The sequence below is a fragment of the Rhinopithecus roxellana genome, chromosome 1 (assembly GCF_007565055.1).
Source record: "Rhinopithecus roxellana isolate Shanxi Qingling chromosome 1, ASM756505v1, whole genome shotgun sequence".
NCBI classification, from domain to species: Eukaryota; Metazoa; Chordata; class Mammalia; order Primates; family Cercopithecidae; genus Rhinopithecus; species Rhinopithecus roxellana.
The window spans coordinates 135,951,093-135,973,810 of record NC_044549.1 but is presented as its reverse complement, the minus strand read 5'-3'; the positions used below and the strand labels follow the sequence as shown (position 1 = coordinate 135,973,810).

At 39.6% G+C, this 22,718-nt stretch overlaps 1 protein-coding gene across 1 annotated transcript in view; it reads right to left on the bottom strand.

Annotated features, from left to right (window-relative positions):
* GNB4 (G protein subunit beta 4) overlaps positions 1-22,718 on the bottom strand; it is a 59,395-nt gene that overhangs the window by 23,862 nt on the left and 12,815 nt on the right. Inside the window, exons 2-4 of the mRNA XM_010373884.2 lie at positions 7,942-8,040; positions 2,742-2,780; positions 1,212-1,318 (exon numbers count right to left, since the gene is read on the bottom strand). Coding sequence (XP_010372186.1) covers positions 1,212-1,318; positions 2,742-2,780; positions 7,942-7,998 — 203 coding nt within the window. The 5' untranslated portion in view covers positions 7,999-8,040. The remainder of the gene's footprint in view (positions 1-1,211; positions 1,319-2,741; positions 2,781-7,941; positions 8,041-22,718) is intronic.

Below are 22,718 nucleotides of genomic sequence, written 5' to 3'. Positions count from 1 at the left end.
TTCAAGACCAGGCTGGCTAACATGGTGAAACCCCCTCTCTACTAAAAATAGAAAAATTAGTCAGGCATGGTTGTGGATGCTGTAATCCCAGCTACTCGGGAGGCTAAGGCAGGAGAAGCCCTTGAACCTGGGAGGCAGAGGTTGCAGTGAGCTGATATCGCCCACTGCACTTCAGCCTGGGCAATAAGAGTGAAACTGTCTCAAAAAAAAAAAAAGAAAGAAAGAAAAAGAAAAAGATGAAGACATTATGTCAGTTGTCAATTGTATACTTTTATGTATCCTTCCTAAGAGACACATGTTCTATATTATTGTGGTCAAGTATCCCAATTAGAGCAACAATTGAGGCTTCTTCTACTTTACAATTTTAGTGTCTGCTGGGAGAAGAGAATAAATGTGCAACTTCTATTAAAAAACAGAAGTTTCTTGGTTTAGCAATTTCCCATTAAGATTAACCAAATCAAAGGAACAAGTAAATCACTGTGGCAGCAGACACACCTGCTATTGCTAGATAATGGAAAAAGCACAGGCTGCACTGTAGCCTTATACACATAGTGAATGACAGTGATGAGCAATCTCTGTAACTGCAGGCCAGGTGGCAGCCATGCGTGTGCCCGTGCACCTGCAGACGGTCAGCTTGCACATTCAAGTACACGCCTTTTTGTGATGGGGTCGAGGGAGTAAAAGATGTATTCAATACAAATAACTTTGTTTGGTGTAATTTCCGTTATTTGCGAATTTATGTATTAAGTACCTATAGCAATAACCAATAACTTGCACATAGAAGGTGTTGAATAAATATTTGCTTATTAACTGAAATCTCAAGATTAATACACAGGAAAAATGCTCTGAGCATATTTAAAAAACACAGAATGTCTGCAATGTCCCGCTGCAAAGAAAAGGAATCCTCTTCTAAACAGTTGTCCTGGATTCCAAATTAAAAATGTTTTAACTTTTAAAGAGTCAATATTCTTAGTGAAAGCAACATGTTCGTTCATCTGAGATGCATTTTCTGCAAATGCTTCATGAATATACTCTTTTTAAACAAAGAAAATGCAAATGATAGTTCTTTTTTTTATTTTTTATTTTTTCATTTTTTATTTTTATTTTTATTTTTTACTTTTTTATTTTTTTATTTTATTTTATTTTTGATAGTTCTTAATGAAAATAATTCTGCGACAGTTTAAAAATGATAGGTAATGACAGGTACAAACCTGGAATCGTATCCCCAGTGCATAGCATAGATTTTAGCTAGGTGGCCCCTCAGTGTACGTCTTGTTCGCATTTGTATTCGACCCACGGAGTCCATATTTGATGTAATCTTTTGAAAGCAACAAAAATGTTATTCTTTACCTTAGTCATGGTTCATGAGATAACTTGAACTAGAAACAGTGAGGAGTGAAAAAAACAAACATAAAGTATATTTATAGTAATTGAAGGTAATTTAATAGATATAATTCCACAGAGCTGGTATGGGATCAGTATGTTCATGAAAATTATGATTAGTTTAAAATAATCCTATGTGCTATTATAAATAATACATATAAATATATAATAAGAATGCCTTCTGCAGACTGTTAACTAAAAATAGATATACCTCTATGCTTTAGTAAAAAACCAGCCACAAATAAAAATCTAGTAGCAAATGATCACAGTAAACATTTGTAATTTTAACTGTAAGAAAGCCAATTTTATATTTGTAAAGCACATAAAATACTTCCTTAATAATAATTATCAACATTAATTAAACATGAAGCCTTCCAAAGATTTTTAAAATATTAGTTTTCTTAACCCCGCTTACTATCATTCCCAACCTACGAGTTTTCACAAGGAAAAAAACCACTTAATTCGGGTATACCAAAAAGAATCAGAAACTATTTAAAAAGAAGCATAAACTATATGAATCTATATATACATGTATATGTACATAAATATATATAATTTTTTTTTTTTTTGGAGACAGAGTCTTACTCTGTGTCCTAGGCTGGAATGCAGTGATGTGATCTTAGCTCATTGTAAAATCTGCCTACCAGGTTCAAGCGATTATCCTGCCTCAGCCTACCAAGTAGCTGGGATTACAGGCAGGCACCACCAGGCCCAGCTAATTTTTTTTTTTCTAGTAGAGACAGGGTTTCACCATGTTGGACAGGCTGGCCTCAAACTCCTGACCCCAAGTGATCCTCCCACCTCAGCCTCCCAAAGTACTGGGATTACAGGCATGAGCCACCGTGCTTGGCCTTGAATCTATATATATACACACATATATGTGTGTGTGTATACATATGCATACATATATATATATGTACATATATATATATAATTTTTTTTTTTTCTTTGAGACGGCGTCTCACTCTGTCGCCCAGGCTGGAGTGCAATGGTGTAATCTTGGCTCACTGCAACCTCTGCCTCCCGGGTTCAAGTAATTCTCCTGCCTCAACCTCCCGACTAGCTGGGATTATGCCCAGATAACTTTTCGTATTTTTAGTAGAGATGAGGTTTCACCATGTTGGTATAGCTGGTATATTTTTATAGCATTTATTTTTCCATAGACGTCTATTTTAACAATATATTTTAAAAAGCACTCGCACTGTATAGCATTTGGCAAATTACAAAGTGCTTTTACACAGAGATTTCATTTAACTTTTATCAATTAAGTACTAATACAAGGACCTGATTGTCATTTGCCTCAATGTCAAATTATTTTATGAGTTACCAAAATGAAATAAAGAAAAACAAAACTTTACCTGAACAAGCGTTGCATCATTACATGCTTTCCGAGCATCCTGAAGTAAAGAAAGATGATTATAATGCATTTAGAAACCTGTGGAATGACTACAGTGATACTTTTATTGAAAATGTAGATTTGATAATTTACTTTTCACTATACCACATAATCTTTAAAAAATTTTTTAATATAAAAACCATATAACGTAAATTGAACCATTTTAACCATTTTAAGGCATATAATCCAGTGGTTTTTAGTTTCACAATGTTGTGTAACCATCAACACTAATTACAGAACATTTACATCACCCCAAAAAAGAAACCCCATATCTCCTAATTCCTTTTTCTCTCACAGCCCTTAACAATCACTAATTTACTTTATTTCTCTATGGATTTGCCTCTTCTGAACAAAATCTGAGAGATGTCAATAAAAATTTGAGAGACTTCAAATTTTTATACAAACTGAAAAGGATTATCAAAAGGAAGATGGTGAAGCAGAAATTAACAAAAAATTAAAGACTGCAAAGACATATTTAATAGACAAAAAAAATTTTAAACCAAACTTAATCAGTTTTTTCAAATTTATCAGTTAACAAATTCAGAGGATTTATACACACAGAAAAATAAGAAATGCAATTAAATCCTTTCTGCTAAACTGAAACTTTTTTCCACAAAGGTTATAGTAGTATCCTCTTCAGTTTTGTTTTTTCCTATACAGTGTTTAAGTACTTGCATACTCCTGGGCAAGGAGAAGGCACACAATGTTTGCTGAATAAATGTCTCAAATGGACAACTTGTTCCAGTCAGCCAAGGGACAAATGCCTGCTTCAACTCACAGCAAACACTGGATGGCGGACATGATCTTTCTGGCTGCCCTTTCAACCTATTTATAACCACTTAGAATATTTCTAAGTAAGGGTGTTCCCAAGCAGTGGCACAAAACATATGATTTGATTTTTTCATTCTTAGCCAAAATGTGGGTTTAAAGACCTCATCTGGTAAGGAATAATGTAGCCCACTTTCCTATAATGAAGAGTTTCCAGAAATGACAGTGATGGGCCTGGACCATGTTCCAAAAATGGTAGAGTTGAAGACCAAATTCTTAAAAAAGGTTCTTTGACTTCAAGCTTTATGAAAATGAACTATCATTGTTTAGACTATCTTTTTAAACTTAGTTAGCTGTTAAAAAAACTTGGTTGAACACTATGTGTCAGGCACTATTCTAGGCAGCAACAGACATCAAAAATCTCTGCCCTCATTGGGTTACATTAATATTAGTAACACTATTTAAAAACTGCAAATGGAAATTATTGAATTACAGTGAAAATGGGTAACAAAAATTAAAATATCATGTTGGAATACAAGAATTCTACAAATATGTTAGCAGCAGTTATGTGCAAAATTACATTATGCAAAGATTCTATTTACACTGAGAACTCTCTCTTATGAACACTATTATCCATTATAAAACAGAATATAAGGCCAGGCATGATGGCTCATGCCTATAATCCCAGCACTTTGGGAGGCTGAGGGGGAAGCACTGCTTGAGCCCAGGAGTTTTAGACAAGCCTGGGCAAACAGTGAGACCCTGTCTCTGAAAAAAAAAAAGAAAGGAAAACAAAACAAACAAACAAAAAAACAGAATATAAAGTATTCCCAATTAAAGGCTGAATTCATACCGTCCAGCACCACAAGAATTACAAAATCTGTTAAGATCTTTGTGCAAAAGAAAGATGATACATACTTTTTTCCAAATCAAAGACATAACAATTACACAAGAAAACAAAATGTTTTCTCTATTTGCATTTTTTAAAATTTAAAACAAATAATCTACTACAATACATAGTAAATATATATTATACCATGTATTTACACCATAGTAAGGTAAAAATATAGATTATATTTCTGGATGGGAGGAGGAAGAAAGGAAAGATTTTTTTTTTTTTTTTTTTTGAGACGGAGTCTCACTTTGTTGCTCAGGCTGGAGTGCAGGGGCGTGATCTCGGCTCACTGCAAGCTCTGCCTCCCAAGTTTATGCCATTCTCCTGCCTCAGCCTCCAGAGTAGCTGGGACTACAGGCGCCTGCCACCACTCCTGGTTAATTTTTTTTTTTTTTTGTATTTTTAGTAGAGACGGGGTTTCACCGTGTTAGCCAGGATGGTTTCCATCTCCTGCCCTCATGATCCACCCACCTCGGCCTCCCAAAGTGCTGGGATTACAGGTGTGAGCACCGCGCCCGGCCAGAAAGATTTTTAAATATAGTGTGACAATTAAACTAAGAAAAGTATGTAGTATTTTACATACATGTGGCTACTTGAAATCATGGGAGGAGATGATTTGGTGAGCACCTGCACCCACAACATTGTGCTTGGGATGCTAGTGAGATATGAAGATGATTAAGACACAAAATTATCCATCTAGGTACAAACAGTAGGGGCAAATGTGCACAAGGAACTACAACACAAGGCAGACCGTGATCAGCTCTATAACAGAAGTCCAACATGCTGCACGAGTAAAAATCTGCCACTTGCTGGCAGTAGACTAAGTCCTCTATGTGTTATTTCACTTAATCCTCTGCAGAAACATATAAAGTGGGGTACTGGTACTTTTGCTTCACAGCAAAGATACTGATCATCAATGAAGTTAAGAAACTTGGCCAGACATGAGAGCTCACACCTGTAATCCCAACACTTTGGGAGGCCGAGGCAGGCAGATCACAAGGTCAAGAGATCGAGACCACCCTGGCCAACATGGTGAAACCCTGTCTCTACTAAAAATACAAAATTAGTTGGGCATGGTGATGTGCGCCTGTAGACCCAGCTGCTCGGGAGGCTGAGGCAGGAGTATCGCTTGAACCTGGGAGGCAGAGGTTGCAGTGAACTGAGATCGTACCACTGCACTCCAGCCCGGGTGACAGAGTGAGACTCCATCTCAATTAAAAAAAAAAAAAAATGATAAATCCAAGTGGAGGGCTCTTGGAAGATTAGGACTCAACAGAATTTCCAAAGAGCAAAACTGGCTCAGAGGTAGTATAACTCCAGGCCAAGGGAACAATTTGATAAAAGGTAACAGATGAGAAAGAGTAATGCCTGTTCAGGGAACCAGACTAGCATGGCTACAGCACAGGTCGCAGGAAAGGACATTAGTAACTAAGATTGGGAGAACCCACTTTAAGTTCTAGCAAAACACACCTGGTCTGAATCCTGGATCTGTTACCTTGGCAATTTATTTAATCTCACTGAGCCTCAGCTTCCTGAACTATTAAATGAAGTAACACCATCGACTTCACAGAGTTGGTGTGAGGATGGGCATGTGGCCACGTGGTTTAGCCAATCAGCTGCTCCTGTTCAGCATTGGAGTAAGTGACACAAAGTAGAAAAGGCAGAAATTCCTTCTAGTGGGTGCAGTAACATCGAATTCAGAGACGGGCCTGCGAAGCCTTCTGTGAGTATCCCAGGCAAAACAAATCTCTCCTTTGTTCTGAAATTTGTTCAGATACCTGTTTCAACTCATTCAGATACCTAAGGTTTCAACTCATAATTCTTACTCACATCGAAATAATTAACTTTCTTGAATTCCTGGCAATATGTCTGTCTGGTTATGACTTCACTCAGAATCAACACTTTTCTGGTGAATGTTCTTCATTCATCCCTGTTTTTCCTAATCCTTTCTTCTCTTTTCTTGTATCATTTTTGTAGAGATTTGATTTTATTTTTGGAGATAGGGTCTTGCTCTTTTGTCCAGTTAGAATGCAGTGGTGTGTTCATGGTTCACTGCAGCCTCAAACTCCTGGATTCAAGCAATCCTCCCGCCTCCGCCTCCCGAGCAGCTGGGACTACAGGCACAAACCATCACACCCGGCTGATGTTTTTCTGTTTGTTTGTTTTTGTAGAGACGAGTCTCCCTATGTTGCCCAGGCTGGTCTTGAAGTCCTGGTATCAAGCAAACCTCCCACCTCAGCCTTCCAAAGTGCTGGGATTACAGGCGTGAGCCACTGCACCCAGCCTACTCTTCACTTTTAAATTAGATAAATTCTTCAGAAACAGCTATTGCGAGAGGTTCAAACTGGGAAAAGCCGCAGCTGTGTTCCAAGTTATGTGATTCTCCGTTTACCCTTGTACGTTGCTTTAGCCTTTACTTTTCTCTGGGAAAAGGAGGAGGCAGCTGCCAGGCTACTCACAACTCAAAGCCTCTTTCCTCCACCCTGCTTCCCGCCAGGCTTCCTACAAGATGGCATGTCTATATCCTTTCATTTTTAGCTCTGCCTTCCTTGATATTTCTCAGTGCTAATGAAGCCCAAGGAAGCATCTGTTCCCATTGTTCCAAAGAAGGGACCGTGGTGCTGTCTCTTAGTGCTCCCCACGCAGACGCCTCCTCTCAGAGCATCTCCATGTGCTGCTGCTTCACTGCATTTGGCTACTCCTCCCCATCCTATTATGCTTTGAAGATCTAGTGTCTTTTAATTTTGTTAAAGATGGAGTTTGTAGTTGTTTCTTATCCTTACTGTTTTGAGTTGATTCCAAGAGTAAAAGGTGTCAGACATGTTTTGATTCTGCCACTAATAGTTTTGTTTTGTTTTTCTGAGACAGAGTCTCGCTCTGTCACCCAGGCTGGAGTGCAGTGGCACGAGCTCAGCTCATTGCAACCTCCGTCTCCAGGGATCAAGCCATTCTCCTGCCTCAGCCTCCCGAGTAGCTGGGATTATAGGTGCATGCCACCACACCCGGCTAATTTTTCTATTTTCAGTAGAGACGGAGTTTCACCATGTTGGCCAGGCTGGTCTTGAACTCCTGACTTTAGGTGATCCACCTGCTTCAGCCTCCCAAAGTGCTGAGATTACAGGCATGAGCCACTGTGCCCAGCCTAATGATTTTCTGCAATCTAATGTACAGATTAATATTTTCCTAGTATATTACATTGTGACACTATCTACATTATTGTTTTGTACCAAAAATCTATGATTCTAGCCATGTAAATCAAGAGAGAATTATGTCTGTCTTTCATAGAGGCCATTCTTCTACATAGGTACTTGTTCACAATGAATTTTGAAGAGTTCTTTCGAGACATGATAAACACAAATAGACCTTAGTTCTTACTTCACATGTGAGAGAAAAAAGACCATTTCTAGCCTTCGAAATCATTTAATATAGACTGATAAATAGGCAAATTTTGTAGATTCCTGTAAATAAGTGTTAACATTTCAAAATGAAACGGTTTTACCTGAATCTGATTCCGCAGTTGTTCTGCTTCTTGCCTCAACTGTTCCAGTTCACTCATTTTTTCAATTTGTTTACCTCAGGAGCTAATGAGTGAAAACAGCTGTTAAAAACAGAGAACAAGAGAAAGCTTCAGTTCTGTATTTACATCTTCATCTAGTTTTACAACACTGACATATAACTTCTTTTTGGACCTTCTGAAATTCAACGGAGGTAGTCAATTATTAAGGGAATTTAAAGATCCTTAGTAAATACAGATTGAGGTTATTCACTGAAGGGTTTTATACAAGAACATAATCAGACGATGGAGGAGAAATTGCAAGTTGTAGTATTCAAGGCTGAATTATGGGGAATTGGCACCAGAATGGAGTCTAGTGAGAAATATTTTACAATAGTTCAGAGGACACCAAGAGACTTCCCCACTTGGATGTCTGGATTGGCACCTCAAAGAGTACCTCAAAACTGAACCCCACCCACCCCCAAGCCTTCCCCATCTCAGGAAATGGCAAGTCCATCCTTACTTACAATAGTTTAAGCTAAAAATCTGGGAGCAGTCCTATTTTAATCATACCCTCCTCATCGAATCCATTTGCAAATCATGTCAGTTATTCCTTAAAAAATTATCCAGGTTCTAATTCTGATTTCCTCCACTTCTCTACTGTCTGGGTCCACACCACCATGTTCATCTCTCTCACCTGGTCTCCTTTCTACTGCCCTCGACCACTCTCTGGTCTAATTAGAGCAACTAGAGATCCTTTGAAAATACAAGTCACTTTAAATCCTCCAAAGGTTTTCCACTCCACTAAACTCTATTTTGACCCACAGAGCCCTGTATCATTACACACACACACACATCCTCTGACCTCATCTACCACTCTCACACTCACTCTCTTCCAGTTGTTCAAAGACCTCTCTGATGTTCCTTGAACACGCTAAGCAGGCCCCAGCCTCAGTGTCTTTGCATTTGCTCCTGCCTCTGCTTGGATAGATCTTGTCCCTGATATTTTAATCCCTTGCTCCCTTATATCTGCTCAAATGTGATCTTCTCAGCAGGACCTTTGCTGATAGCACACATGCACCCAAACACGCTCCTCTTACCCTGTCTTGTTTTTCACTATAAGACTCAACACCATTAGCAAGTATTTACTTATTTGTGATCTCTTTCCTTCTGATAAGATGTAAAGGACCAGGCGTGGTGGCTCACGCCTATAATCCCATCACTTTGGGAGGCCGAGGTGGGTGGATCACTTGAGGCCAGGAATTCAAGACCAGCCTGGGCAACATGGTGAAACCTCGACTCTACCAAAAATACAAAAATTAGCCAGGTGTGATGGCACATGACTGTAATCCCAGTTACTCAGGAAGCTGAGGCACAAGAATTGCTTGAACCTGGGAGGTGGAGGCTGTGGTGAGCTGAGATCACACCACTGCACTCCAGCCTGGGTGACAGAGCGAGACTCTGTCTTTAAAAAAAAAAAAGAGAGATGTAAAGTTCCTTGAGGCAGGGTCTCTGCTTTATTCTTTGTTGTATCCCCATCACTTAAGATACTTTGGTCTCCAGTAAATAAAGCAACCTGAAATAGCTTAACAAATAAAGGAATATTCATTCTAAGGATTTAGGATGAATCAGAGAACCAAAAGACAGGAATATTACTACCTCAAAAAGACACTAGAGGCTAGAAACTGGGAGTATTCTTTCTCTACCTGTCCTGATCTCTTTTCTCTTATCTTCCTTGTTTTTTTCTTTCTACAGAATGACTTTTTCTGCTCCCCTAAGTACAAAACCCAAGCTTATGTCTTTTTAGGTCAAGATTATAGCCCAAAATGACTGTCCTAAGTTCAAATTCCTATAAAAGATTGATTCCCATCATGAGAGAGAATTTGTTTTTGGCGTCTATCCTACAATCACATCAACTATGGTAGAAATATCTGTTTATTATGTTCAGACAAAAAAAGAAAAAGAAAAAGAAACCAGCATCTATTTATTCTTTCAGAATTCACTTTGTATTTATTTTGTCCAATTAAAAAATAAATGTATTGGGATTGATTGGAATGGCATTAAGGTATAAAACAGTTCCAGAAGAACTAAAATCATTCTAATATTCCATTTCCAATTTAATATTGTGGCATATTTCTCTGTTTATCCAAATTTTCTATCTTTTATTTATGAGTCCTAACCATTCCCTGATAAAGTTTGCTTGTTTAACAATTTAGTATGCATCTCAGAGAGGGCCCGACTGGACAGGTTACAGCCGGTCTGGAATACCATTCTGCTGAACTGAAGACAAGCAGCATGCAGGCTCTTTAAAGTCACAACCTTAGCTGCCCTTGCTGACCATTCCTGAGATATCCCTGGCCCAAAAGTCCTAGAACTCTAATTGATTTTGATAGCTCTTTATTTTTAGGGTTCCAAAAAATTTGGGGTAAGCAGAACTAGTTTACATCCCTCCTACTAAGTTACTAACATACTAGAAAGAACTATCAACGGGCCTCGGAACTTTTTGAAAATTTGCAGCTATTATTATTGTTGTTGTTATTATTTGTAGGGATGAGGTTCTAGCTATATTGCCCAGGCTGGTCCTGAACTCCTGGTTTCAAGCGACCCTCCTACCCCAGCCTCCCAAAGCACCAGGACTACAGGCACGAGCCGCTGAGCCCAGCCTGGGTCTCAGAACTTTTAAGCATATTAAAAATTATCTGTTACCCATCCCACTGCTGTCCTTCCCAAAGCCACACACACATACCAGTAACCTTCTAAAGCAGGAGCTACCTGTAGTAAGAGTTACTTGGGATAGACTATGATCTGTACCAAACAAATGAGAATTTCCAGGCTGAGTGCCCCTAAGGATGGAGGTACCATGAATAGAAATGGGAAACAAAAAGCAGTTCCCTCACTGCCATCACTCTGTGGATGGGGCACCGATGGGATGACGGGAGAGGCAATCTGTCACAGACCCTGGCCCTTCCTGCACATTCTGGCTGGGAATGCCAACAACACAAGTCCCTAGTGGCTGTTACTTGGGCCATCTCTCAGGATTGTTTTGCAACATGCAACCTCAAGGAATAAGACAATGTCTCCTCAGGAGACGAAGAGCAGAATGACTTCTATTTACTGTAAAAGGGGTAAAACCCCCAAGCTCAGTGTCTCTAGGCTGTGATGCAAATCCAATGCATGTGCAGCATCCATCTGGGCCTACCTGTGTCACCCTGTGGGCACTGGGGAACATAGGCAATCAACACAAAGCAGGATCACACCATGCTACTCCCCGTGAATAATAAAATCCTTTGTGTCTGACCAAGGAGTCTCATGAAACAGTAACAGACTCATTCATTCACTTGTAAGTAGGTAAAGATCCCAGGCCCTTTGCAGTCATGGATATGTTCACAAGAAAAAAGATGAGAGGGTCCAATGTGGAAAATAGTGAGTTTGTGGCTCATCCCTTCTTAACCAGGCTTCATCCAGTACTTCATCAGGCATTCTAGATCCAGCACTTCAAGCCTTTTCACAGTACCCCAGACTGCCTGCCCTTCCATCTTGTCACACTCAACAGCAAAAGCAAAACCCTGGATGAAATCAGCTACCTACTTTCTTTCAGCGAGCACTCAAGTGGCCGAACATTGATTGAGAAAGTCAAACAATGGGACATATCAGTTCTACTACAAATTCACATCACCAATCTCAACTGGGCCCTCAAAACTACCTGGCAACCCTACACAGCTTTGTATGCACTGCTTCCACTTTTGCTATCAAATACTTAAATTCATTTCCAATCTTTTCAAAATTTTGACCTTCTCACAAGCCCTCTTGCAGCAGATAACCTTGCCATCTATATCATAAAGTAGAAGCCATCAGACATGAACTTTTAACCTTGCCATCTATATCATAAAGTAGAAGCCATCAGACATGAACTTTTTCAATTTTCCACTACTATACAAAGCTATAGATACATAACTGACTCATCATATTCCTCATCTTCCTTCTTTGTGTGTGTGAATGAGAGAGACAGACAGACAGACACAGACACAGACACAAACACAGACAGACAAGGTCTCACTCTGCTGCCCAGGCTGGAGTGCAGTGGTGGTGAACTGCAACCTCAACCTCCCAGGCTCAAGCAATCCTCCAGCCTCAGCCTCCCAAGTAGGTGGGCCCACAGGCGCGAACCACCACGCCCAGCTGATTTTCTTTTTCGATAGAGACAGGGTTGCCATGTTACCCAGGCTTGTCTCAAATTCCTGGGCTCAAGTGATCCCCCCACCTCAGCTTTCCAAAGTGCTAGGATTATAGGTATAAGTCACTGTACCTAGTCCTTCCTTTAAACTATAATAGAATAGCTGACTTCTCTCCTGTTTGGGCCAATTCCTCCACTGACGATTTATTTATTATTCATTCATTTATTGATTCATTCTGAGACAGGGTGTCACTCTGTCAACCAGGCTGGAGTGCAGCGGCACAATCATAGCTCACTGTAACCTCAAACTCCTGAGATCACCCAATTCTTCCACCTCAGCCTCCTCCAGTAGCTGGGACTACAGGCATGCATTATCACGACTGGCTAATTTTTTTTTTTTTTTTTTTTTTGAGATATGGTGTATTGCTATGTTGCCCAGGCTGGGCTTGAACTCCTGGCCTCAATTGGTCCTCCCACTTTGGCTTCCCAAAGTGCTAAAATTATAGGCATGAGCCACCATGCCCAGCCCCTCCACCAGTGATTTAAACTCTCACCTTTTAAGTAATCTTATACTTCCAGTATATTCAATCTCTTACATTTTTTTCTTTTTAGTCTTTTTACTAATAAAATTTTCTAACACAAAGACTGAACAACTCTAATATTCATCACATAGATTTAAAAAATATTAACTTTTTTTGCTGTATTTGCTTTATCTTTTGTTTTTGCTGAAGTATTTTAAAGTCAATTACAGACATCAAGACATTTTAGCCCTAAATACTTCACTATACATCTCTAAAAATATCTACCAAACCACAATACCATTATCATAACTACCAAAATTAACAGAAATTATTTAATATCTAAAACCCAGGAGATTTTCAAATTTCCCCAACTCTTTGACCAATGTCTTTTTACATCTGATTTGTGCAAATCCAGATCCAATTAAGAACTACATAATACATTTAGTTATGTCTCTTGTTCCACCATCTAGAAGAATCCATCTCTTGCCTACTCTTTTGCACTTTCTGACATTCACTTATTAGAGAGACTAAATCATCAGCCGGGTGCAGGTGCTCACACCTGTAATCCCAGCAGTTTGAGAGGCCAAGGTGGGTGGGTCACTTGAGGCCAGGAGTTCGAGACCAGCCTGATCAATATGGCGAAACCCCGTCTCTACTAAAAATATAAAAAATTTAGCCAGGCATCGTGGCATGTGTCTGTAATCCTAGCTGCTTGGGAAACTGAGGCAGGAGAATCACTTGAACCCAGGAGGCAGAGGCTGCAGTGAGCCGAGATTGCACCACTACACTCCAGCCTGGTGAAGAGTGAGACTCTGTCTCAATTAAAAAAAAAAAAAAAAAAAAAGACTAAATCACTTGTCCTATAGGATGTAACCCATTCTGTTTACTTCCTATGGTACTGTTTAACTTGTTTATCTTCTATACTGATTGCTTGTAAACTGGAAGGGTGTTAGATCTACTGGCTAGATTATATTTAGGTTCAATATATTTGGCAAGAATCCTTCCAGGTAATGCTGTGGACTTCATACTACAGCACATCAGGATGAACTTAATGTTTCTTTGTGCCACTGTCAGTGAAGCTAAGATTCCTCAGTGTGTTCAGCTGTTAACAGCTTAATTTGTCCACTATACAGTTATAATCCCTCACTCTCATCCAGCAGACAATCTATGAGGGAACCTTTCACTTTCAATTGGGTCTTTTCCATCAGCAGTTAAACACGCCCAAGTCTCTCCCTTAAAAAGAAAAAGAAAAAAGAAAAAATTCCTTGACTCCACATTGCACCACCACTTACAGTCCTTTTTCCTTCCCTTCATCAAAGACTTTTAAAGAGAACTGCCTACACATGACCCCACTTTCTCACATGAAATTCTGAGTTCTCAAACCTCATGTCCAGCAGGCTCCAGCTATGTTTGGGCAGGCATGATGGAGAGGGAGCGTAGTTATAAGGCAAGGGGCTGTCTGAGAAATGTTGCTAAGCTGCAAAATCAGAACCCTTGTGATGCCTGTGCCAGACAACCGCAACCTTTCTTCGGATGTCTGAAAAGAAATGTCAAAGCTGCCCTTTTTTCCCCTTTCCTTTCTGCTGCTAAAAGGAGGAACTAACTTTTCACTCTTTAAAAAAAACACAACTGATTCATTTTGTCACTTGGGAGGGAGAACATTCTGATTACACAGATTTTTTTGGTGATCTTTTCTTCTCAGCCAACAACTGTTGGATTCCTGAGAATACCAATAAAGCATGAATCTAGCATAGACCAATAGATTATAAACTACTCTCAGACAAGCCTAAAGGCTGATGAGGGTAAAACGAGGCCATAGGATGCCCCAGGTGAAGCCTAATATGGCAGGTCCTAGTAAATACGTTTTGAAGGTAAGGATCCAAAGTGGCCAAACTGTGTATTGAAATGTGTGTACATAATATGACTATAAAATTTTTTAATTCTTGGAAACAATACTATTACATCAGGTATAGTTTAGTAAGTAGCTCCCTCAGGCTGTTTATCTAAAGCATGGGTAAATTCAGGGAAGGGAATCTCTTTAGCGACACACTTTGACAGTAGAAAAGAAAGTCATCTAACCACTTGCCCTCCTGCAGTTCCTTTACATCCACAGTTTAATAAGAAACAGAAATCAGGGAAGTGGCAAAAGGATGTCTAAAGCTTTGTGATGTGAGGAAAAGAAAAATATGGAAAGTGGAGGGAGCGGGGGATTGGCAAGACAGTCACCCACTACCGAAGAAATCCTCCACTGGGTCTTAGCCAGGCGGACTAACTGCAGCATCAATTCATTCAGTGTTCCTTATTTAAAGTTTAAAATAATCAAGATCCCAATCTGAGAAGGGAGTAAACCAAAAAAATAATTTCTGACTGATCAGACTTTTCCTGAATTAATCACAAAAATAGGAAGTGCTTACAGACAGAAAGTTTTTCATCTACACTAGTTACACGCAAAACAGAAAATTGAGTGGGACTTCTCCCAATGACACAGACCTGATAAATGAGCCCCAAAGATGAAGACAAAGAGGCATCAAGCATGTTATTTAAAAAAAAAAAAAAAAAAAAAAAAAAGCTTTCAACATAGGGGAGCAGAATCTCCCCAAAGACTTACTAACAGTTCAATGACCAGCTATACCTTCCAGCCCCACCACACAGACACATCCACTGCTGACGATTTTTATAATTATCCCTACATATGAGAAAACTGGGGAGATGAGAAAAGATCAACTATAAGAGCTAGCAGCTTCCAGCTGGGCATGGTGGTCCATGCTTCTAGTCTCAGCCACTCAAGAGGCTGAGTGGGGGGATCACTTGAGCACAGGAATTTGAAGCTGCAGTGAGCTACAATCACACCACTGCACTCAAATCTGGGAAACAGAAAGAGACCCTGTCTCTAAAGGCCGGGGGGCGGGGGAAGCAAGCAGCTTCAGTTGGGTAAATACAAGGTATCTATGGTGAGAACACAGATACCTCAAAAGAACAAAACACCAAAAAAAAAAAAAAAAAAGTCACAGACTGAGAAAAGATAGCTGTAAGCTAAAATTCAAATAATGAATTAGCATCTAGATCTTTAAAAGTAATTACTTCAAATGAATCATTAATAAGACTAACAATCCAATAGGAAAACGTGCAAAAATATGAACTGGCAAACCACAGCAGGAAAAGCTGCAGATGACCACATACAAATGAAAAGACACTCAACCTCAGGCATCAGGGAAATGCAAATTAAAATAAGATAGAATTTCATGCCTATTAGATTAAAAACATTTTATATCTCAACCAAGGGTTGGCAAGGTTGTAGAAATGGGACAAATTCCATGGGGCAACTCTTGGGGAAGCAATTTGGCAACATCTAACAAAGGTGACGACACATACATCTTTCAACCTGACAATTCAGTTCTGCTTCTGGATATATAAGCCTTAAGGAATCTAAAGTACACGTGCACAGGATTTAACAGTGTTCATACAGCACTACTTATAATAACAATAAACTGGAACACCAATGCCCACTGACAGGAGAATGGATCACTGTAGTGTTTTCACAGTAAATTATTATACAGCAGTGAAAACAAATGAACTACAGTTACATGCAACATAGATGAATCTTTAAAATAATATTGGGAGAAAAAAAGCAAATTCCAGGAGACACATACTGGCATCATACCCCTTTTACAAAACTCAAAAAACAACTACAACTAAATGATACATTGCTTAAGAATGCACACAATGGGCCAGGCGCAGTGGTTCCACACCTGTAATCCCAGCACTTTGGGAAGTCGAGGTGGGAAGATCGCTTGAGGCCAGGAGTTTGAGACCAACCTGGCCAATGTGGTGAAACCCTGTCTCTACTAAAAATACAAAAATGAGCCAGATGTGGTTGTGTGTGCCTGTAGTTCCAGATACTTGGGAGGCTGAGGCATGAGAATCGCTTGAACCTGGGAGGCAGAGGTTGCAGTGAGCCGAGATCACACCATTCCACTCCAGCCTGTGCAACAGAGCAAGACTCTTGTTAAAGAATGAAAGAAAGAAGGAAAGAAGAAGGAAGGAAGGAAGGAAGGAGAAAGCAAGCAAGAAAGCAGGGAAGCAAGAGAAAGCAAGAAAGAAAAGAAGGAAAGAAGGACGGAAGGGAAGGGGAAGGGGAAGGGGAAGGGGAAGGGGAAGGGAGGGAGGGAGGGAGGGAGGAAGGAAGGAAGGAAGGAAGGAAGGAAGGAAGGAAGGAAGGAAGGAAGGAAGGAAGGAAAAAAGAATGCACACAAGCTGGATGCAGTGGAGTGGTGGACGCCTGTAGTCCCAGCTACTCCAAAGGCCGAGGAAAAGAGGATGGCTTGAACCCAGGAGTTCAAGGCTGCAGTGAGCTATGACTGTACCACTGTACTCCAGCCTGGGCAGCAGAATGAGACCCTGTCTCTTAAAAATAAACAAACAAAATAAGCAAGCAAACATAAATATATAAAAGTGAGTGCTATAGGAATCAAAGGTGAGCATATTAATAATTTATCCAACTCTTGCACCTGAAGTCCACTGGGAACAATAAAATAAAAATAAAGAAAAAAGAAAATGAAGCTTAGGCAGGTTAAATAACTTGCTTAAGATTAGAGGCAGAGTTCAGATTTGAATCCAACCATATGACTCTGAAACCCAGGTTGTTTACCACTGTGCCATACGGCCTCTTTTCAAAGGGCATCTTAAGACCTCTTTGCTCAATCTAATGATCCTCCCTTCTTATTGAAACTTTATTCCTGAGGCTTTCATGAACCCATACGTCTCTGATTACCCTTGTACTTAATTATTCCTTCTTTTTACCTTTATGGGTCCTTCTCCTCCATTCATTTAAATATTGATTTATGTGTCCAGGGTTCTATCTTCATCAAGCTAGTTAGGAAACTTCCCTCTCGGGAGGAAGCAAAGCTAAAGAGGAATATGAGAACACACACCATCCCTTTCTTTTACAAAAAAACAAAACAAAACAAACAAAACAAAAAACACAGAAGTGCACAGTGTAATCGTCAACGAATTTCAACCAATAGGGCTTTTTGCTCAAGATCACATTGGAGCTGCTTATTACAATCTTCAAAGCGGCATTAACATCGCTAAGGCAATTTTAAACCAATAATTAAATAGAAATTGTTTCATAAACACAGTGCTCTTATTTTGTCACCGTAACTTCTTGATTAAGCACTGTTTCAACACGAATATTCGATTCATTGAACATTTAAATAACTATCACATAGTGAAAGCGTTGTTGAGCAGAAAGCAGCGTATCAGTTATCTTTTAAGAGTTCAGCTGTACCAGTTACAAATATCAAAAGATACTAATGAGCCATTGTATCCAAGCCAATCTGTTAAATAAAATGGAAAAAATACACTTGCATAATTCAAATGGCCTTCTCATTCCATGTCTTAGAATGTCCACAGAACTTTTACTGAAGCAAGGCATTATGCAGGCTGTACAATTATACTGCTGTGTTAGTGAACACATTTTAATCTGTACAAGACAAGAAAATACAAGTATTTCCTAGCTACTGTTTCATACTGATCATGAAAGCTCATATAAGCCATAAAAATTGTTACTTTAATTTGTACTTAAAAAATGTAAGTACAGGCTTGATGCAGTGGCTTATGCCTATAATCTCAAGCACTTTGGGAGGCCAAGGCAGGCGGATCACCTGAGGTTGGGAGTTCAAGACCAGCCTAACCAACATGGAGAAACCCTGTCTCTACTAAAAATACAAAATTAGCCAGGCACATGCCTATAATCCCAGCTACTCGGGAGGCTGAGGCAGGAGAATCACTTGAATCCAGGAGGCGGAGGTTGCAGTGAGTTGAGATCATGCCATTGCACTCCAGCCTGGGCAATAAGAGTGAAACTCCATCTCAAAATATAAAATAAAATAAGATAAGATAAGATAAGATAAGATAAGATAAGATAAGATAAAATAAAATAAAGTAAAATAAAATAAAATAAATAAAATAAAATAAAATAAATAAAATAAAATAAAATAAAATAAAATAAAATAAAAAATAAAATAAAATAAAAAATAAAATAAAATAAAAAATAAAATAAAATAAAATAAAATAAAAGTAAGTATCAACTTTTGCTTCTCTAAAAGTCTATTCATAATTTTTAATTTGTTATAAATTTTCTAGTATGCTACTTTTCTTTTTGCAATACAAATTTATTATTTCTTATACTTTATAAAACAATTTTTAAAAACCATAATGAATCAGATACAATATTTAAAGATTTTATGTTTTTTTTTTGAACCAAGACATTTTAAAACACACATGCCCACCCACCCCAAGTATTCCATACACAGACATCTCCACGTGGCTTTCTTTCTCAGGAAGTTAGTCAAAACCCTACAGCTGCATGGGACAAGTGGATAAGAGAGGAAAACAGAAGTCGCAGATGCTGAAATTATAGCATACGGGATTAATCTTTTTTTATCTTGTTTTTTGTTTTTGCTATCAAATTACTCATCACATTGAGCATTTTTAAATACCCCTAAAGTAAAATAGTTCAACCTCTTATGAACTGAAGGCAGGCTGTTTTGTGTTCCAGGAAATAAATAAGGCACTCCTCTCCAGTCTATTTCCCTTCACCTAACTGTTATGTCCCGGTAGGGTTTATTCTCTCACCAAATATTTACTGAATGTGCCAGGAACTGGGGCTACATAGGAATAAATCTGAGGCCCAGGTCTCAAGTTGTTTACAGTCTATAAGGGAAGACAGACGTATAAACACATACACACATAGGCCCATAATCCATTACCCTAAACCCTAGGGCCAGATATATTTCAGAATTTGGAAGTTCCCAGGTTTTAGAAAGGTATGTTCATTGTATTGGCATACCACCACAACCAGACCCCAGAGCAGCACCCACAGAGTCAAGAATTAACATTTCTGCAGCAAAATGTAAAGCATGCTCATACGAGGTAGGAAAAAAACAGACTAAGAATCTATAACCCCAGCACTTTGGGAGGCCAAGGTGGGCAGATCACTTGAGGCCAGGAGTTCAAGACCAGCCTTGCCAATATGGTAAAACCCCGTCTCTACTAAAAATACAAAAATCAGCAGGGCATGGTGGCGTGAGTCTGCAGTTCCAGCTACTTGGGAAGCTGAGGCATAAGAATCGCTTGAACCTGGGAGGCGGAGGTTGAAGTAAGCGGAAGATTGCACCACTGCACTCCTGATTGGCAACAGAGCAAGTTTATCTCAAAAAAACAAAAACAGACTAAGCGATAGCTTCACGTTATTACAGTTCAGGTCGCACTGTGCCACCAAATGAGTTTAGGTCATATAAGGTTTTGCCACTAAACGATTTATGAAAAGGAAAAAAAAAAAAACCTGTAGTTTTCAAGAGTATTTGGTGTTTCTAAATTGTTAAGAGACTGACCTGTAATACACATGAGGAGGATCACCTGGCACAAAGGCAAGATAGGCCAGGCACAGTGGCTCATGCCCATAATCCCAGCACTTTGGGAGGCTGAGGTGGGCAGATCACTTGAGGCCAGGAGTTCAAGACCAGCCCGGCTACATGGCAGGTATCCATCTCTACAAAAAAACATTTTTTAATCACCCAGGTGTGGTGGCGTTTGCCTGCAATCCCAGTGCTTTGGGAGGTCGAGGTGGGAAGATCATTCGAGCCCTGGAGGTCAAGGCTGCAGTGAGCTACGATTGTGCCACTATACCCTAGCTTGGGTGACAGAGTGAGACCCCATCTCAAAAAAAAAAAAGAAAAGGCAGGATTACCCCTGAACTTCAAAAGTACTAACTAGGAGTTAGCCAACCAAGAGATAACATTTACTGGGCATTTATTATGTGTATGTATACAACTCTGTGTAGTAACTCTTTATTTAGTTCTCAAAACAACCTCAGAAGGTAGGTACCAGTATCATTCTCATTCCACAGATAAGGAAACTTTACACATGGAGGTTATGGACCTTAGCCAACTTCACACAACCTAAAGGAGCCAGAGATGACTACTTACAGGGTGACCCCAGAAATTCTTTACTCTAAGCTTCAATTCCTTCATCTGCACAGTGGGGATCTCTACCCCTACGGGATTGTTTTGGGAATTAAATAATACACATTTTTTAATGTCTTTGGAAATTTAAGTCAATTTGGCCCAGCAAGGGAAATACATGAAGAAGCTATAAGCATGAACACTACTCAGGCTAATATCTACAGTGATTAATCGATGGATCTAATACTATAGTGCTCTAAACAAAAGTGGAAAAAGAAATAACCAGAAGGAAGTCCTTTCCTGGCCTTCACACCTCAGTTACGTTGCAATTTAACTACTTCTTCCTCTACTGAACTCCTTAAGAAGCACTGGGCAACTGTTGGTAAAGGCTGTGTTTTATTTTCTGGCAGAGGACTAAAACAATCCATGAGCACTGTTTCATTTGCACCAGGACTCTCGTACTGAGGGGTAGAGGAGAGTGGTTTCAAAGCGGGAGAGAGAATAGGAAGAAAACAACTAATCATTTGAAGGGCTTTCTCAAACTACATCCACATCCTGGAAGATTTAAATACTTGCCCCACTGCATCAGCAGCACCTGCCACTGTGGCCCATACCCACCCTAAGGCCTTGACTCTTCAAGTGTGTAAGGGCGGAACCAGGGTTGATAACCACTAATTTAACCAAACAGTTTCAATCTATGGTTCTCACAGTGTGGGGACCAGCAGCATCAGCATCACATAGAAACTTGTTAGAAATGCAAATTCATAAATCCCTTCCCAGGACTACAGACTCAGAAACCCTGAGGGTAGAGCCCAGCAATTTGTGTTTTAGTAAGTCTTCATGGTGAGTCTGAAGCTCTCTAGAGTTTGAGATTCACTGGTCTAAGCTCTTATTTACACAAGCAGTTTAAGATCGTGTGATTGGAGGAAAGTTCAACAATGTGTGTTCATGCATTAATCACTTCCTAAATATCACTAAACTGGCACTTATATAATCTTCCTAATCAGATAAAACATCTAAATACTTAAACATAAAGACATCTGTGAAAGGAAACTAAATCTTGGAACCCCAGACTCACTAAGCCTAAAGGAAAAGTCAAGCTGGGTCATGCAAACCTGCCTCCCATTTTGGTTCCTAAATAAGATGGCTACAAAGATGAAAAGCTACATACCTCCCTCACACTTTGCCCCACAAGGAAATCCTTATGGGCTCCAAGATCTCTACTCTAAAGCAGTTCCGCTGAAGCTTACCATGGCAATGTCAATTGATAGCTTATCTTCACAGGTGTGGGACACAGGACAGGACTCAAATCATCCCTTCGCTCACCTCAGACAAATGTATATCTCATTGCTTCCTCTGCCCTATTTGTCTATGTTGTCTTATGTAAAAATACAGATTTGCTGATCTAAACAAAGGCATGAATGATATTTTCCCCTCCCACTTCCCACATGAAAATTGTGTATTTCCCAACATGCTGCCCTTTCTCCTTTAAATACTGAAGCCCTCAAAATCATCTTCAAAGATAAGCATAGACCTGTCTCCCAGGCACACATCCTTAACTCTGGCAAATAAACCTCACAAAATGATTGAGACTTGTCTCAGTTTTTTTCTTTGATTTACACATTAAAAGGAATATAGATTTTGGCCGGGCGTGGTGGCTCAAGCCTGTAATCCCAGCACTTTGGGAGGCCGAGACGGGCGGATCACGAGGTCAGGAGATCGAGACCATCCTGGCTAACTCAGTGAAACCCCGTCTCTACTAAAAATACAAAAAAACTAGCCGGGTGCGGTGGCGGGCGCCTGTAGTCCCAGCTACTCGGGAGGCTGAGGCAGGGGAATGGCGTGAACCCGGGAGGCGGAGCTTGCAGTGAGCTGAGATCCGGCCACTGCACTCCAGCCTGGGTGACAGAGTGAGACTCTGCCTCAAAAAAAAAAAAAAGGAATATAGATTTAAAAAAAATTATTCTCGTTCTTAGTTCATTTTAAAACAAAGCAAAATAATTTCCCGTATCTGAATTGTGATGATTTTGAATTTTTTTTCTGAAGAATGACTTCAGAAAAGGAAAAGAAGTTCCTATATAAATTGTAATTTTTGCAACGTTCCCAACTTAAAACACTTGTACA